This window comes from Octopus bimaculoides, chromosome 21, assembly GCF_046866305.1.
Source record: "Octopus bimaculoides isolate indiv1 chromosome 21, ASM4686630v1, whole genome shotgun sequence".
NCBI lineage: Eukaryota > Metazoa > Mollusca > Cephalopoda > Octopoda > Octopodidae > Octopus > Octopus bimaculoides.
Genome location: NC_142948.1, coordinates 35,644,091 through 35,662,236, shown reverse-complemented (window position 1 = coordinate 35,662,236; position 18,146 = coordinate 35,644,091). Strand labels below are relative to the sequence as shown.

Here is an 18,146-nt window from a genome sequence, read left to right as displayed (position 1 = left end):
ACACGTGTCTGTGGAGTGCTCAGCCACTTGCACGTTAATTTCACGAGAAGGCTGTTCCGTTGAGTCGGATCAACTGGAACCCTCGACGTCGTAAGCGACGGAGTGCCAACAACAACAATAAGACACAAGTATACTGGGCAGGTATACTGCCCAGAGGCCTCAAAGTTTTAGGGGCCCAGTTCTAAAATATGTATGCTGTAACTTACCGTCAATAAATATCATAGGATCCAGTGCATTGATTTGCCCAGGGGCCTCATTGGTCTAGGGGTCTAATTCTGATCAATGTATACTCTGGCTTGCTGTCGATAAATAAACGCTACAGAACCCAGAGCATTGATTTTCCTGGAGGCCTCAGTTTTAGGGGCCCGATTCTGATCTACGTATGTTGTGGCTTGCTGTCAATAAGCTAGTATTTATTTCTTTATTGCCCGCAAGGGGCTTAACATAGAGGGGACAAACAAGGACAGACAAAGGGATTAAGTCGATTACATCGTTCCCAGTGCGTAACTGGTATTTGTTTAATCGACCCCGAAAAGATGAAAGGCGAAGTCGACTTCGGCGGAATTTGAACTCAGAACATAAAGACAGCACGCTGGGCGAAATGCTTAGCGGTATTTCGTCTAACGTTTCTGCCAGCTCGCCGCCTTTCAATAAGCTAATATTATAGGGTCCCGCACGATCTTGAGTCCCTCACAGTCTCGGGTCCCACATGGTCTCGGAGCCCTCACGGTCTTGGATCCATCATAGTCTTTGGTTCGGGCTCTCACGGTCTCGGATCCCTCGTGGTCTCGGATCCCTCGTGGTCTCGGATCCTTCACGGTCTCGGATCCTTCACGGTCTCGGATCTGTCACGGTTTCGGATCCTTTACAACTTCGAAGCCCAACTCTGATCTATGTATATTGTGACTTGCTGTCAACAAATACATACATTGCGCCCACTTTAAGGATTTTCCCGGGCCTCTATAATGCTGTTATTTGCCCGTAGGCACAGCTCCAGGGGCTTGAAAGTCCGATAGATCTGTCATTTTAATGAGTTTTAATAACCTTTTTCTGATGATATTTGAAAAGAAACAGTCATTTTAGCAAAACATTAAGCAACACTAATAATATATCAAAAAGCATAAAAATAAACAATCTTTTATGATGCTATGATACTGGGTGTTTCCATTATCTTGTCCAACCCCTGTATACATACACACAGACACACACACACACACACGTATATTTATATACGTATATGTTGTTTGTTATTGCATTTGTTTGTTATTGTTGTTACCGTCCTACCATGACCACCACCACTTTTAACTAGCTGAACTCTATTTTCTCTCCACAGGATCCTCTTTGGATTATCCTAGGTACAGGTTGGTATTATTTCGTATTCTTTTCAGATTAGTGGTATGTGTGTGTTTGTGTGTGTGTGCGCGCGCGTCTACGAGAGTGTTTGCGAATATGTATGCAGTGTGTATGTATGTTCATCCATGTAAAAGAGAACATTGTGTGTGTGTGTGTGTGTGTGTGTGTGTAATGTGTAAGTTTATGATAGGAGAGTGTATGTGCGTATGTTTGAAAGAGTATATACACATTTGAGAATGAGTATGTGTGTGTGTGTGTGTATGTGGATATATGTGTATGTGTGAGTATCTATCTATCTATCTATCTATCTATCTATCTATGCGCGCGCGCGGGCGTGTGTGAGTGTGCGCGTGGGTATATACGTATCTGTAACTGTACAAGTCGGGTATGAATGAATGAGTACATATCTGGTGTACGCGAGTGTGAGACAAGTGCTGTGGTGCACGAAGTATGCTGAGGTCCAGTTTCAATTCCCACATGGAAAGTGCTTAACTAACATAGACTAATATCCCAGTTCCATAACCCTTTAATTCCTTATAATACCTCAAAGTTTCTCAGGGGCACCAAAAGTGAAGCTGACAATCCCAGTAGATCGCCCAGGAGAAGTTTTCCAACTGGAATCAAAGATAACCAGAACGTGGGGGATTGAAAACAGACACGTTACGTATAATAATAATAATAATAATAATAATAATAATAATAATAATAATAATAATAATAGCGCTTTTTAAATTTGGCACATGGCCAACGTTTTGAGGGGAAGGAACAAGTTGATTACATCCCCTCCCAGTGCTCTACTGGTGCTTTATTTTACAGTTGAAAGACAAAGTCTTGGCACACGGTCAGCATTTTGGGGAGGAGGGAATAAGTCGTTTACAACGACTCCAGTATTTGACTGGTACTTATTTCATCGACCCCGAAAGGATGAAAGCCAAAGTGGACTTCGGTGGCATTTGAACTCTGAACGTAGCGGCAGGCGAAATAGCGCTTAGCATTTCGCCCGGCGTGCTAATGAGTCTGCCAGCTCATTAGATTAATAACAACAATAATAATAATGATGATAATAATAATAATAATAGCCCTTTTACTGGAAGCATGAGGCCTAGAATTTGGTGGTAGGGGACTAGTCGATTACATCGACCCCAGTACTCAACTGGTAATTTAAGTTATCGACTCCGAAAGGATGAAAGGCAAAATCGACCTCGGTGGATTTCGATAACAATAATAACAAGAGCACTCAGAGAGCGCAAACCTCTGCCAAGGCAACACCAACATCTTCTCAACGATGAACCGGAGATGATTTTTAAAATGAGAATATCTGAAATAAACTTGACTGCTCTCACAAACGAGAATACCGAAAGTGAAGCCAACCGCTCTCAAAAATTGAGCAAAAAAAAAGGAAAAACAATCCAGAATCCTTATCCGACATCCGATCGATCCCAAAATCTAATCAGTTTGTGCCAGTCACGAAGCCAAACATCCCTGAAAGTTTCATCCGAATCCATCCAGCGGTTCTTGAGATATCTTATCCACGGACAAACAAAGAAACGCGACTGAAAACAATAGTATGAAGTCTCTTGTTTCAGACCCTGTCGACTAAGAATTTTGAGAGGACTTACACACACACGCACATGCGCGCGCGCACATACACTCGCACGCATGCGCCCACACATATACTTATGTATGTATGTATGTATTATAATATATATATATATATATATATCTATATATATATATTATATATTACTGGGTGCACTATATTCATTTACCCATTATTTAAAACAATAATTTATCCCTTATTCAAATATAAATTGAAACGTTTTTATTCGCAAAAATAGTTGCAAATATTGTATACTATAAACACACGCACACAAACACTGGCACACACACACACTGGCACACACACACACACACACACACACACACACACATTTACACTTATGCTGATGAGGTATAAATAATCTGAAACATGCCCAGAATTGTCTGTCTTCCTGGCAAGGATCAGACTCACTCTCCGCTGCATTTTATATTAATATTTATTCATTTAAACTTTATCACGATTTCTTGTTTGAATATAAAGAACAATGCATAACATTTATAAATAAATAAGTAACGAATTGTTTATGTCGTCTGCCGGGCCCTGCGTGTGAGAGAAAAATGATTGAAATATCCAAACTGTGAAATTATTTGTAAAAAAGACTGTTTTTGATTTTCAGTGTCTGGTACAACTGGTATATTGATGATGTTTATATTGTGTCTGGTGGTCACGACTAGTTTAAAGTACATCAGGTAAATGCGTTGTTGTTAGTGCTGGCTTTGGTGGTGTTGAGGGCGAGTGTCTGTAAGTATGGTGTGTATGTAAGTATGTATGTTTGTATGAATGTATGTGTATATGTATGTATGTCTGAGTATATATGTATATATGTATGTATGTCTGTATGTATCTATATATGCATGTGTGTATGTATGCTTGTATGTACGTGTGAGCGTATGTTTGTGTGTGTATGTATGTATATATATATATATGTTTGTAGGTTTGTATGTATATATATTTGTATGCATATATGTATGTATATGTATGTATGCATACATGTATGTAAATGCGTATGTGTGTATGTTTGTATGTCTATATGTATGCTTGTATGTAAGAATGTATGTACGTATGTGCACACTTATGTATATGTATTTGTGTCCATATCATTGCATAGACGGGTCTGTATGTCATGACTAACCTAAGTGTATACATACACGTGTCTGTATGTCTAAATATGTACAATATTTATTTTTACTTAATTTTCGTGAATGGTTGGATTCATTCTTAGTATTCTCGTTTGTGAAAGCAGTCAAGTTTATTTCAGATATTCTCATTTTAAAAACCATCTCCGGCTGATCGTTGAGAGGACGTTCGCCTTGGCGGAGGTTTGCTTTCTCTGAGGGCTCTTGTTTATGGTACTGTCATTGTGAAGCTTTATCTCAACAGAGCCATGCGTGACCTTCTGTTGAAAAGAAGAAAGCCTATTTCTCTGATGTTCAGAGTCACTTTTCTGGGTGCGTATACATGGTCATCAATCAGAAAATACTTTGCAAGGGCTTCCCGTCCAAATCTGATGTTATTTACTAGTTTCATTTATTCAGATTTAATTGTCTGCATAAATACATAAACTTGGTTATTTGATGGTTAGCTAAAGCGCTGGAAGAGATACGATGGCATTTTGAAAGGCTGTTTGATTCAGTGTGAAGTCGTTCCCTCCTTGTTTTTGCTTTAGATAGACGTGGTTCCGTTTCACTGTTGGTGTGGAAATTTCTAGTGGTTGTAGTTTTCGATATCTATCTGTGTGTGTGTGTGTGTGTGTGTGTGTGTGTGTGTGTGTGTGTGTGTGTGTGTGTAGGCGTACATGTATTTTGTCTTTGTTTGTATTTTCGAAGTTATAATCCATAAGAAACCCCTTCTCCCACCAAAAACAAAGTCTTCCTAATCATAAACCGTTTATTTCTTTTGCAGAGACAACAATTACGATTTGTTCTGGTTTAGCCATCGGCTGATCGTGTTAATGTACATCCTTCTCATGGTACACGCGTTTAGGTAACGTACTTTGACACCTCATTTGGTACTTTCCTTGTATCGACACCCAATTTATTATTTATTAAAGTATTAGTTAATTCTTAAACTTTATACGGACTGTGTTGAGGGGAAATGAACTCATGAGTGTAAGATTGTTGTTTCAAATCCTAGACCGGGCGATGCATTGTGTTCCTGAGAAAAACACCTCATTTCACGTTGCTCCAGTCACTCCTTGAAAAAACCGGGGATCCTACAGAGTAAATATGGACTAACCACTTTATGCGGAAGGAAAAAGGGGCAAAGAATTGGGTGATTGTTTCCTTCTATGAATGAAATTTTTGGTCAAAACATTAAAGGCATTATTTACATTTGACGGATATTTGTCCTCATCTTGTTTGTTCTTTGTTGAAGGCTGGAGGATATATCAGCCGAAACGTTGGGTTAACAACAAACAAGGCGAAGACAAATATCCGTCTGCGAATATCTATGAAATACTCGGCCGGTTACACATTAATTCAATGATCGAACAAGTGAATCTCCATCGTCAAACGACGAAGGTCCACAACCACCATCACAACCATCATCTCTGCCTTCATCAATAGCAGCAGTAGTAGTTGTAGTAGCAGCGGTGGAGGTGGTAGTAGTTTTGTCATTTTTGTGTTTTGTTTCCCCCCCTCCTCTTAATCGAAATCCACCCCTTTCTGTCATTTTTTCCAGGGGTCCCATTCGGATGCAACTCAACATCAAGTATCACACACCCGGATGTAAATTTCGTAATTTATCGTTCCCATGGCCAGAACCGGAATTTTACCATGCCTTCAAGTCGTATTCCTGCGATGAAGAACCACAATTTGGAGAAATTGGTTGCCAGGTAACCAAGAGCTCTTTTTTCTGTGTCGTCTGCTACAATTTCATTTCATAATTTCTTGTTCTACTGTCATTTATACAATCTCCTATTACGCTTTATATATATATATATATATATATATATATATATATATATATATATATATATATATATATATATACACTTAACTGGTATTTTATTTTAAATGACTCCCTGGTGGATGGAAAAAAGTCTAAGTTGACTTCATTTTGATTTGAACTCAAAACGTACGAACCTTCTCGTCGAGTTACGATAATACAAATAATTCTGGTGAACGCAATTGAGTGAGACGCAGACGTCTGAGTGAGATGCACGCTCGAATGACTTTCTATGAATTCATATCCTTTCATTGTTAATGTTTCCTTCCTCGAACACCTGTTTTATAGAACTACATCCCTGCTTTTTGTTTCCCTGATAAGCGTAATCTTAATTCTTTTAAATCTTACGTTGAACATTTCACGGTTTCGATTCCCCGTTGACAGTCACTTATTTTAACTAATGCCGCTTATTTTCTCAAAACAGACATGACTGTCACGATATGTCATTCTTTCTCTGTCTCCCTATCTCTCCTCGTCCCCTCAAAATAGAAAACTCATCTGTTGCCTGCCTAATGAAGATAAAATAATAAAACCTGAAAACAAACTCTACACAAACGATGAAGTCGTCAATTTTAAGCGCTACTTTTCTCTTTATATTTTACAGTCATATTTATGGGTGACAGCTCCAATCTTGCTTTATATAGGTGACGTAGTGTACCGGATACGCAGACGATCCACTTCAACTCATATTATCCAAACGGTGTTGCACGACGATGTAATCGAATTAAAGATGGTTAAAGACGGATTAACAGCCCATGCAGGTCAGGTGTGTCATTTCATTGTTTCTTTACACATTTTTGAAAAATAAAGGACTTCTTACGTTGCCATGTTATCATATGGCCACGAATTTGTTACCGAAATGGAGGGGGCAGGAAAGCCAATTAAACTCGAAAGATAGATAGATAGATAGATGGAGATTTGAATCTGGAAACGTAGATGAAAGAAACTAAATAATTTCTAACATAAAAACAAGTTAAAATCATATTTTAGAGGGAAGAGAAATTGTACTTCCGTTTTTTTTCTCTTTAATCCTTAGAAAAATAAACGACAAAATTGTAACCAGCGGGATTTGAAGCTGAGAAGCATTTTGTTCGGCTTTCTACAATTTCTGTTATCTACCGCCTATTCTCGTCAATCACGGGATTCATTCATCACTGATCCGGAATAACATGGTACGCTCAATTATGAAACGCATTAAGTTTATCACGAATTGATCTGTGATATCACAGGTCGGTGATCAGTCAAAGATTCAGCTTGGATCGCAAAAGTGCCTCCCAGCGACCATCCATAATGCTAGGAACATTAATTTAATATGGTATTTTACTGAACCAAAACACCCGTGATGAATGAGGACAAATGTGTTATAACACGTCGTTTTACACTAAGAGTTAAGTCTGTTTCTTTCTTCAAAAAACGATATCCGCCTGCCATAATGCATGGCATTATGAAACAAAAAAAATGCATTATAGGTGCAGGTGTGAGTGTGTGGATGAGAAACTTGCCTCCCAGCCTCGTGGTCTTAGGCCGAGTCGCATTGCGTGGCAGCTTGGGCAAGTCCCTTCTAATATAGTTTTGGGCCGACCAAAACCTTGGAAGACGGAAGCTGAAAGAAGCCCATCGCGCGTGTGTGTATGTATGTATGTTTCGTTGTGCCTGTCCTCCTACTGTTGCCCGAGAATTGGTGTTGGTTTGTTTACGCTCCCGTAACTTATTGGTTCGACCAAAGAAATTGATAGCATAAGTATAAAAAAAAAAAAAAACAAACTCCATAAGTACTTCAAAGCGGTGCCCAGAATGGCCACAGTCCGATAGCTGAAGCAAATAAAAGATCAGTGATAAAATCCATAGAATACAAAATCCATCACAGAATCTGTTCGAGTAAAGGATGACAACTTGTGAAGTATCCGACGTTCACGTAGAAGATAACTGCATATGAGAATATTGTTATTATTATTTTTTTCTGAGAAGAAGGTTGAATATTACGTAGTAATGTGTTAGAGGTATGAACAGAGAAGTAGGTAGATCCATACGTCTATCTGTTTCTTATTTCTTTACTGCCCACAAGAGGCTAAACATAGAGGGGACAAACAAGGACAGACAAAGGAATTAAGTCGATTACAACGACCCCAGTGCGTAACTGGTACTTAATTTATCGACCCCGAAAGGATGAAAGGCAAAGTCGACCTCGGCGGAATTTCAACTCAGAACATAACGGCGTGCTAACGTTTCTTTGTACATCTGTTTCTTTGTACATCCACGCAAAAAGAAAGAATAAGACATCTCCTTCCTGTTATTCTCGATCTTTCTGCTTCAAGAACTTCACATGAAATGAATACAAGCAAAATATGGTAGTCTTTTGTCAGTTATTATCTCAAGCCTTGCTTCTGTTTCTTGTTGTTTTGTAGTACAACTATTTCTCTCCCATTGGCTTCTTACGATAATCGTTTTTTTATTTAGTTGTTCGAAGTCAAACAGCTTCTTTGTGGTTGACAATATCGTCCGTTTAACTTGTAATTACATGTTGCATATCTGAAAAACAGCTGTCCACCTCTTCGTTCTTACGCTCTTCCTTCATTTCCCTTGAATATTTTCACTCATCCACTGACTGTTATTCATTCTCCTGTTTAGCTACATAACGTCCCTTCGTTTTTCTCTCATTCAAAATCAGTCTTTACTTCTGTTCATTTTCCCAACAACATTTCCTCTCCATACTTCGATATCATAAAAAAATTTCACACTCCTCATTCTTTCATTTTCTGCATCATTCATCCACTCTCTATACATCCCTTAGTTTATCATTTTGACCCCCCCCTAATCCTCACAATTTTGACCCCCTAATCCCCCACCGTCTCACCCTTGCACGCCGACCTGTCGCAAAGTCACTCATTAACAGAAGAGTGGCCCGAAGCAACGTTCAATGTTGTGTTTCGCTCAAGGACAGTTTGCGTCACCCGGTCTGGGAATCGTACCCACAATCTGGCGATCGTGAGTATAGTACCTTAACCACTGGGCCACACGCTTTCATGTTCTCACACACACACACACACACACTTCGATTCTGCATTTGGTTTGTAAGGCTCTTGATGTGAATTCGTATTTTGAATGTTTAATCATCACGTTAAACAAATGATCAATTAGCTGGTTAGATATTTAACCAACTGATTAACAATAAAGAAGTGATATTGAACCAGTGCGTGTATTTAATATCATTGGCGTAATGACCCTCCCAAGACAAGATATATTTATGTATGTATACATACAAAAATATATACACAAATACATCCATATACAAACATGTGTGTGTATGTATCTTAGTGTGTATGATATCAAGTACAACAGTAACGATGTAGAGTCGGCTGGACCTTTTAATCGTTGCACCAGAACTAAAGTTTTCTTTAATAAAAACAGAAAATTTGATAATACTTGGCTTCCTTTTCTGAATATAATTCTTAATAAACTTGTCTTTTATTTTTTCTATTTTTCTATTTCCTGACAACAGTATGTGCTGCTGCAATTTCCAGCCATCTCTGTCTTTGAATGGCATCCATATTCCTTAACATCGGTAAGTTCTTCAGCTTCTGTCTACACTGGTAATGCTAGAGACAGGCGGGGGAGGGGCGGATGTTAAATATTTCATATTCTAGACGGAATGGAAGTGGAGCTTTCTGTTACAGTTGAGTTTTTTGCTGGAGGTAGACGTTGTTGGAAAGATATTTGAAAAACCGTACGAAGCTGTGTGGTAAGAAGCCTGCTTCACAACCACATGGTTCCGGGTTCAGTCCCACTGTGTGGCACCTTGGGCCAGTGTCTTCTACTATAGCCTCGGGCCGACCAAAGCCTTGTGAGTGGATTTTAGTAGATGGAAACTGAAAGAAGCTTGTCATATATATATATATATATATATATATACACACACACAACCATTTATGTGTGTGTGTGTCTGTCCCCCGCTCCATCGCATGATAACCGATGTTGGTGTTTTTACGTCTCTGTAACTTAGCGGTTCAGCAAGAGAGACCGATAGAATAAGTACTGCGGGAGATTTGTTCAATTAAAGCTTTTCAAAAGAGTGTCCCAGCATGACCGTTGTCCAATGACTGAAACAAGTAAAAGATATCACCACCACCACCAACACCACCACCATCACCATTACTTTTATTATTATTGAAGCAAACGCGGCGAGCTGGCAGAATCGTTAGCGCGCCGGGCAAAATGCTTAGTTGCATTTCGTCCAACGCTACGTTCTGAGTTCAAATTCCGCCGAGGTTGATTTTGCCTTTTATCCTTTCAGGGTCGATGAAATAAGTTCCAGTGAAACACTGGGGTCGATGCAATCGACTAATTCCTTCCCCCAAAATTTCAGGCCTTGTGCCTTTCGTAGAAGGGATTATTATTATTATTATTATATTATATTATTATTTTTATATATCTAAGTGTCTATCACTGTTTTTCTTTTTCTTAATATTTCAGTGTCCGAAGAAAGGGTCAGCCTTCACAGTCCACATTCGATCCCGCGGCGACTGGTCAGGTGATTTGGTAACTATTACGCACAAAGCATACGTTTGTAGTCACAAGCTGCTACACTAAAAACACAACCACCAGTCAACCAAAATTAGGGTACACACTTGGTGGGGTAGCTGGTTGATTGTATTTGTTTCAAAGTAAACCTGAAATTGAGCAGGTGCATGATCAAAGGCGTTCTAAATGTGACCATCGTGTAATTTTTGTATCTCGGAGATTAAATTTTGCAATGTATTTCTCTTTAAGACGATGGAATTGGCTATAACGGGATATAAGGGAAATTTGACTGCTATTTCTAGCAAAATATGAGTGCCTGGCTCACTGAATTATATTTTGTTACTGGTCGTGTGTTGTAGTCACCACCGGGTCGTAAATCTGTATCCCAACACCAATTCCGAATAGGAATCGGAGGCTGTTGGCAGGTACAGTTCTTTAATAAGGTACACTGGCTTACCAAAGCGAGGTACATCTTCCTATCTGTAAGTGCCAGTGACGTCTATCGGCCTAACAATAAGTTGGGTACCACAGTGAGTCAATGGGGTACAGTCCACCGAGCAGCAGGAATCACAGTGGGACATAGCTTTAAGTAGGTACCACAGAGAGCTAGTGAGGTACACTCCACGTAGCTGTAAGCAGGTACCTCAGCATGAAAGCTCAACGCCGGTAGACAGATACAGAGAGAGAGATAGATAGATAGATAGAGAAATGGTGAGAGAGGGGGAGAAATAGAATGAGAAAAATAAAGCGAGAAAGAAACAGACATGATAATTGTCATAAGCACTTTCCCTCTTCTCATAAATAGAGAGAGAGGGGGAGAGACGAGAGAGAGGGGGAGAGGGAGAAAAAACATTAAAACGTCAAACAAGTTGGCGTCGAATCAGCGACGCCAAATACGTGGTGCCAAAACGGCTTTACCGAAACGTCTCATACTCGGTGGTGGTGAGGGTTCTCTCTAAATTTGATTATCACGAATTGGGACATTTCCACTCCTGTTTAAAAAGTTCATTTGCCTAAAACCCTAAACACTCCAGAGAATATAACATTGTGATTTTAGGTCGTCTGCGTAAGCTGATTGAGGATTGCCAAGAAGAAAGCCATTACATCAATGAAGAAGCAGACAACATTGCCAGGTATGTCCTTTATATCTCCACCTTACAATTAAAGTGTGTACGGGGAGGGTGGGATGTGCTAGCAGGAGAAAGACAACTGCTTAGAACTGTTTTTTTTTTAATATTGTGACAGTACATATTGGATGACGCCCTCCTAAATACACTGACATTTTTGAAAGACGGTATGGTATGATTTAAAGGAAAATTGGTTTCTTTTTCTTTTCTGTTCTAGGCACAAGGCCCGAAATTTGGGGGGAGCGGGCCAGTCGGCTAGGTCGACTCCAGTACGCAACTGGTACTTAATTTATCGACTCCGATAGGATGAAAGGCCCCCTCCCCAAAAATTTCTGGCCTTGTGCCTAGAGAAGAAAAAAAGATGTATGTATATAATGTATTGTTTAACTGTTGGTCAGGCTTGATCTAGCAGACCTTAATCAGGCATGTTCTTGATCTAGCAGACCTTAATCAGGCATTTTCTTGAGCTATAGTATATCTAGGACTACATTATCTAATGTGTCCTCTTCTCAAGAGACAGCAGGATGCAATCTAAGGAAGTTTTGAATACTGTGTCAAGCAAGTCTTATACTCATAGCGATAAGGCCTTTCGCTGATAATTTATTTTATTAATACCTACTGCCTACCCTGAATATTTATACACAACGTATGCCTGATGCTATATGTAATCTTTTATTCATTCATTTCTATTTTGCAGAACGCAAAAAGTCAAGGTGAACCTCGACGGTCCTTTCAGCAGTCCGATGGAAGACATGAGCACTTATCGTCTGCTTTTGTGTATTGCAGGGGGCATTGGAATTACTCCGTTCGCATCGTTTCTGGATGCTTTCAGGTATATAGCTTCTCATCCTGGTATACAGTCCATTGTTTAGTTGTAGCTATGAGAAAAGCCAAATCAGGTTTTCTATTTAAAGTATAGACGAAGTTATTTTACTATATTTTTCATTATTTTCAAAAAATAATCGAGACTAAGGCAGTGTATTCGATATGGTAACAAAAGTGTTAAAGCGATCTAAATAAAAATTCCATCAAAATTTCGTGTCAATTTACATCCTAGAGACCAGCTTAATAACGACAAACTTGTTTTGCTAAATTCTCCATTATTCTTATAAGTGGAAGAAACAATGGAAGTGCATTTCAATACAGACATGGTAACAAAAAGGTTGGACTATTCTTCGTTATTTTCAAAATTGAAGCAGAGGCGGTGTATGTAAACAGAAATATGGTAACGAAAGGGTTAAAGGGATATAAATTAAAATCCATTAAAATTTTATGTTAATTTGTATTCCCGACAGCAGCTTAATAACGACCAAGTTATTATACTAAATTCTTCATTATCTTCAGAATTAATTGAAACAAAAGCCGTCTATTTTAACATACATACGGTAACGAAAGGATTAACTGTTCTTTATCTAAATCTTTTTGTTAGGACAAATAAAAAACAACAATGGAAATTTCGACGAATATATTTGATATGGATTAATAAGAATATACAAAATATCCGGTGGTTTGGAGAATTGATCCATTCTTTACATGAAGAGGTGAGTATGTGTGTTCCGAGTTCAAATCCATTCAAATCCCACATCAATTGAAACCTTTGCCCCACTGACTATTTATGTTCAGCTATTTCTAGCTTCGAAACTTCGACGTCTGTCCTCTCATGAACGGTCTTGAAACAAATGAAAGAATAAATCTATGAGAATATAAAAGGCGGCATTGCAAGTGAGAGGCGTAAATTGTTGCAAGTAATCAGAAGAATTATGAGGAAAGCATTGGAATTAATTCTAAACCCTGTTCTGTATTTCTTGCAGCTTTGGGAATCTAATCTTCCTGATATTTTTGACGTACGATTCCATTTTACTGAAATAAGCAAGAATTTATGCGACGTAAGTATGCAACCACAGATATATGTATATACACCCACACACATTTCTACACACACATTTCTACACACACACACACGCGCGCGCACACACACAATGTATACTGCGAATTCCAGCTACCAATCTTGCTCTTATTTCCGATAATTGATTCCAATATCGTACGAGGCTCTCTTTGGGAGAGAATTGCTTTTGATCTCTGCTTAAACTTTCGCTATCTCTAGAATTAGGGATGTTGTGAGTGGTCCTTTGCGATCATTCCTATAGCGTAGCTCAATTGATTCCAGAGAGAAAGATAGGAGAGCGGGAAAGAGAGAAGGGAAAGAAAGAGAAAAGAGAAAGGAGCGGAGAAAGTGGAAGAAAAAGGAGAGAGAGTTCTGAGTCACTAATACTGAGGCAGTTTCTGTTCTTCCTGCTAATTTTACACCCTGAGAAAGTTTTGTTACGCTTTACTTGTTCCATAGCTTCAGTGTTTTTATTCATCTCATTTTAGGATTTACCAGTTTCGTACCGAGAATATGTAAGAAAGCGGCTCACATATGGAAGACCAGACTGGACAGAACTGTTTAATGAAATTGTAGCGTCACATCCCACGTAAGTGGTTTTGGTGTTCCATCCATTAAAGACTAAGGTCAACGGTAGAAAATAGTTGGATGATTCTAAATCGGTCAGAGGAGAGAGTAGTAAACTCGACCCTGTTGAGGGACTCCATGACTAATGGGAGGAAAGGAGATCTTCAGTCCAGAGACATGGAATGATTGATTACAACCGAGCGAACTCTGCTAAAGGCGCCAGACGGTGGTATTAAACAAGGTAACGCTCTTAAGTCAACCCTTTCATTTGGGTCCTACAGCGTTTTAGTCTGTTAATTTCACTGACAAGGCTTGGCGGGGTCGAAATAGTCGTATGAATGGTCAGCTTTGGCCGAACGATCTGCACATAATCGAATTCGTTTTTAATTGTAGAATAAGCTGTAAAATAATATTAGGCTAAAACTGCTTTTTTGAACGGACAGCCCTCGACCTTTCCTGTCTAAAGCAGAGGTCGTAACCCAATATTTACATGCTACTTAATAAATGTATTAATTTTTTTTCGGTATTTGCAGGCATCGAGTGGGCGTTTTTGCATGTGGACCTAAGCAATTGACAAAAGACGTGAACAAGCAATGTTGGCGGAAGTATTCCAACAAAACCACATTTGATTTCCACGAAGAAATATTTTGATTTATAAAAACTAATTCACTTTGTCTGAAACAAAATCTTCTTGGACGACAAGATTTCAGTAAACCTAACATATTTTGACCATCTTGTTTGTTCAAGTCGTCAATTCATCATCTACTTTCATCACCAGAAACATTTCTTCTTAGATGGAACACCACTGAAGACGAACGTTTGAGATGAGAATCTCTTCACGGTTATATTTCCTGATCTTTTCAAAGAAATTATAGAGATTCTACCTTCACATAAAATATTGTATACGAGAATTCAACCCCTTATTTAATTCTATATTATTTTACGTATTTTTTTTCTTTGTGAAATCTTTGTTAAAATTGAAACCTTGTGTTGTTCTTGGACGCGAAAGCAAGAAAGAAAAATATAAAGAATATTTGTTGACCAAATATGGTTATGTACAACAACGTTCAATGTACATTTATTTGTATTTGTTTAAATCGAAATAAACTGTTGGCCGTCTGTTGGCACACCGTGCTTTGTATTTTTTCCATAAATTCTACTGTAAATGTAAGAATATTTTCCGGTATTCAAACCGAATTTTTCAGACAACTTAGAGCTTTAGAGGACCAAAAACACCGTGCGAAATGCAACAGGATTTGGATAGAAGTCGACGCGGTAAATAGTGTAAACATTCAAACATCGCCACTACCTATGTCGAAAAACACGGCATGACTGGTTCAGTTCGCTTTCGTCACTATATGATCCCTGAACGATCCTATAGCGAGATGCTTTGGAAGTGTCTTTTTATCAACTGAAATTTGATTGAAAAACTTGATAGAAGCTTATTAGAGGTGCCAAGGCGGCGAGCTGGCAGAAACGCTAGCACGCCGGGCGAAACGCTTAGCGGTATTTCGTCTGCCGCTATGTTCTGAGTTCAAATTCCGCCGAGGTCCACTTTGCCTTTCATCCTTTCGGGGTCGATAAATTAAGACAGAATCATATTTTCAATAAAACTCCTTCAATTTAGGTGGGGAATATAACAAGGGAGATAACTCTGGAATTCAGTATATCCTGTAAGAGCAAGCCGTCACCCGTGGACGAGATAAGTTTGGTTATATGCACCAATTTTTATTTCGCCAATTATTGTAACTGCCTTTGCCGTCGCGAGCAGATATCGACACACTCTGGACCTTCCCACCTTTGACTAAACGGAATATCCAAGACGTGAATGGTGAAGATACAACGAAATTTTTAAAAAAGTTGCTAAGATAAAAAAAAAAAAAAAAAAATATTGTGTATTTTTAATATATAATTCCTAATAACTTCACTTAAACAGCGAATCTCTATAACTCATTGAGCTTGTTTCAGTCATTTGATTGCGGCCATACTGGGGCATCGCCTTGAATTTTTAGTCGAATGAATCAACACCAGTTTTTAAAAATAAAAAGTACTGCTACCTAGCAGTTTGACAAATCAGCCAAGCCGCCAAAGGGTTTAATCCGATATTTTATGCAATGTTTGAGGAATTACACTGCTTTGTTTCTGCTGATTTTGAAATGAAGAATTTAGTAAAATAATTCGAGCTTATTTGGAACAACTTTGTTTTAAATTCTTTGGCCAAGGCCTGCAAATTCAGGGAAGAGTCAAGTAGATTACGTAGACCCCCTCCCCAGGGCTCAACTGGTACTTATTTTAGCGACACTAGTAGGATGAAAGTCAACCTTGGTGGAATTTGAACCCGGAACGCATAGATGAACGAAATACCGCGACGTATTTCGTTTGGTGTGTTAACGATTCTACCAGCTGGTCATTGTTTGGAACATAAAATGAAATAGTGATTGGAAAGCAAGCCTCTTACTACACAGTCAATTCTGGACTCAGTCCGACTGCGTGGCACCTTGGGTAAATGTTTACTACAGCCTCAGGCCGACTAAAACTTAAAGCCAGACGCATATAACTGGCATCAAATTTAGGAAGTAATTGACTCTCCAGTGTTATGTATGACATGAGTTACTTCCCTTCAGTTACTATAGCTTATGTCGAAAAGACTTGAAAATTCCATTTTCAGAGATTAGGAACGACTATGGGGAGCCCCGGATGAAGTAGGTCACTCGACCTAAGAGAAATAACACTAAATATTGGGACCCCGGATGAACAACGTCACTCGATCTAAGAGAAATAACACTAAAAATTTGCGTTATCTGAAAGTATTAAATGGAACATTTGATAGTCATTTTTAGCCTTGGTAGAAACACGACTCAGTCGAATGACAAATATCTGAAAAAATCCGAACCCATGAGGACACTTCCTGCATCCCGACTGGTCCGGATGGGTGTAATTTCGTTTGACTATTCCTTCTCGAAATATATTCAAGCGAATCTCACCCTTTAAAGCCTACTCAGAGTCAGAGTTAAAGCAGAGAGAAATATTTAAAAATTGGAACAGGTTAAAATATAGTCCAGACAGGTAGGGGAGGTAACTTAATTCAATTTACATCGGAATCCGAATTAAAATCGGGAAGTCGACGCCGGCAGCATTTGAACTCTGAGTTGGCAGAAATGCTAGAATCGGACGAAATGTTCAGCATTTCTTCCGGCTCTTGACATTCAAAGTTCTGGCTAACAACAAGAGAGAATTTAACAAAACCATTTTATTAACCATAAAGGTTCGGAAAAAAAAACAAAAAAACAAAACAAAAAAAAAACGAAATACAATATAAAATATAGGGTACGTTAAACGGGGGATTTACAAGTGATATAAATGATGAGGGGAGGAGGTGAGGGGCCTTATACAATTATATATTTGTGATACGTTTTGTAAAGTTTACAAATGATTACATAAAATAAGTAAAGGATAATACATGATGGTACAAAAGTAAGTATACAGTTTATATATATATATATATATATATATATATATATATATATATAAACTGTATACTTACTTTATATATATATATAAAAGCGTACAATACTCATTATCAAAACAGTTACGATAAAACTATCATTTATAGTCAGGATAAACTTATTTTTGGACAAAATGCTCAAATAGTTTCAGCATCGTTAACCAAATGATCAATTAGGAGAACTAATATAACATAAAACGGTATTTAATTTTCTCAGTTGAATTAAATAAGTTATGGTTGTGAAGAACATTCCAATTCAAAAAAAAAAAAAAAAAAAAAAAAAAAAAAAATTAAAATTAAATATATTTTAGAACAGTTTTTAATGTATAGCGGCTCAGCTGGATGTGGTCTTCACAGCTCTGATCAGTCGGAAGCTGACGACAGACAAATATTTCAATCCAGCTCCACATCTGAGAACCTTTCTCAAAATAATCTTAAAGCTTGAATATCTTCAATTTTCTGTGTCCGAACTCGGAGCACATGACCAGCCCTTACGAATTCGTTGAATTTCTGATTCCATGCGGAGATTTTCTTTTTAAGTTCGAGGATCAATTTTCGATCGGGACCCAATTATATTTACAGAAATAGCGGTTTTTAAATAAAATGGAGACATCGTTCACCTCTCAGAATTTCGAGCCAATACTC

The 18,146-nt window shown here is 38.4% G+C and overlaps 1 protein-coding gene across 2 annotated transcripts in view; it reads left to right on the top strand.

Moving 5' to 3' along the window:
* The window catches only part of LOC106872142 (NADPH oxidase 4), an 86,395-nt gene extending 71,265 nt beyond the window's left edge, over positions 1 to 15,130 (top strand). The window contains exons 6-18 of one of the 2 annotated variants that reach the window (XR_016237798.1): positions 1,334 to 1,361; positions 3,570 to 3,642; positions 4,856 to 4,936; positions 5,633 to 5,786; positions 6,504 to 6,665; positions 9,399 to 9,461; positions 10,370 to 10,427; positions 11,475 to 11,550; positions 12,242 to 12,376; positions 12,974 to 13,085; positions 13,356 to 13,430; positions 13,918 to 14,237; positions 14,530 to 15,130. Coding sequence is in view for 1 of the 2 variants with exons in the window: in XM_089339100.1 (XP_089195226.1) it covers positions 1,334 to 1,361; positions 3,570 to 3,642; positions 4,856 to 4,936; positions 5,633 to 5,786; positions 6,504 to 6,665; positions 9,399 to 9,461; positions 10,370 to 10,427; positions 11,475 to 11,550; positions 12,242 to 12,376; positions 12,974 to 13,085; positions 13,356 to 13,430; positions 13,918 to 14,018; positions 14,530 to 14,647 (1,236 nt within the window). In the remaining variant the exon portion in view is untranslated. The remainder of the gene's footprint in view (positions 1 to 1,333; positions 1,362 to 3,569; positions 3,643 to 4,855; positions 4,937 to 5,632; positions 5,787 to 6,503; positions 6,666 to 9,398; positions 9,462 to 10,369; positions 10,428 to 11,474; positions 11,551 to 12,241; positions 12,377 to 12,973; positions 13,086 to 13,355; positions 13,431 to 13,917; positions 14,238 to 14,529) is intronic. The other variant, XM_089339100.1, reaches the window with a different exon arrangement.
* The last annotated feature ends 3,016 nt before the right edge of the window (positions 15,131 to 18,146 follow it).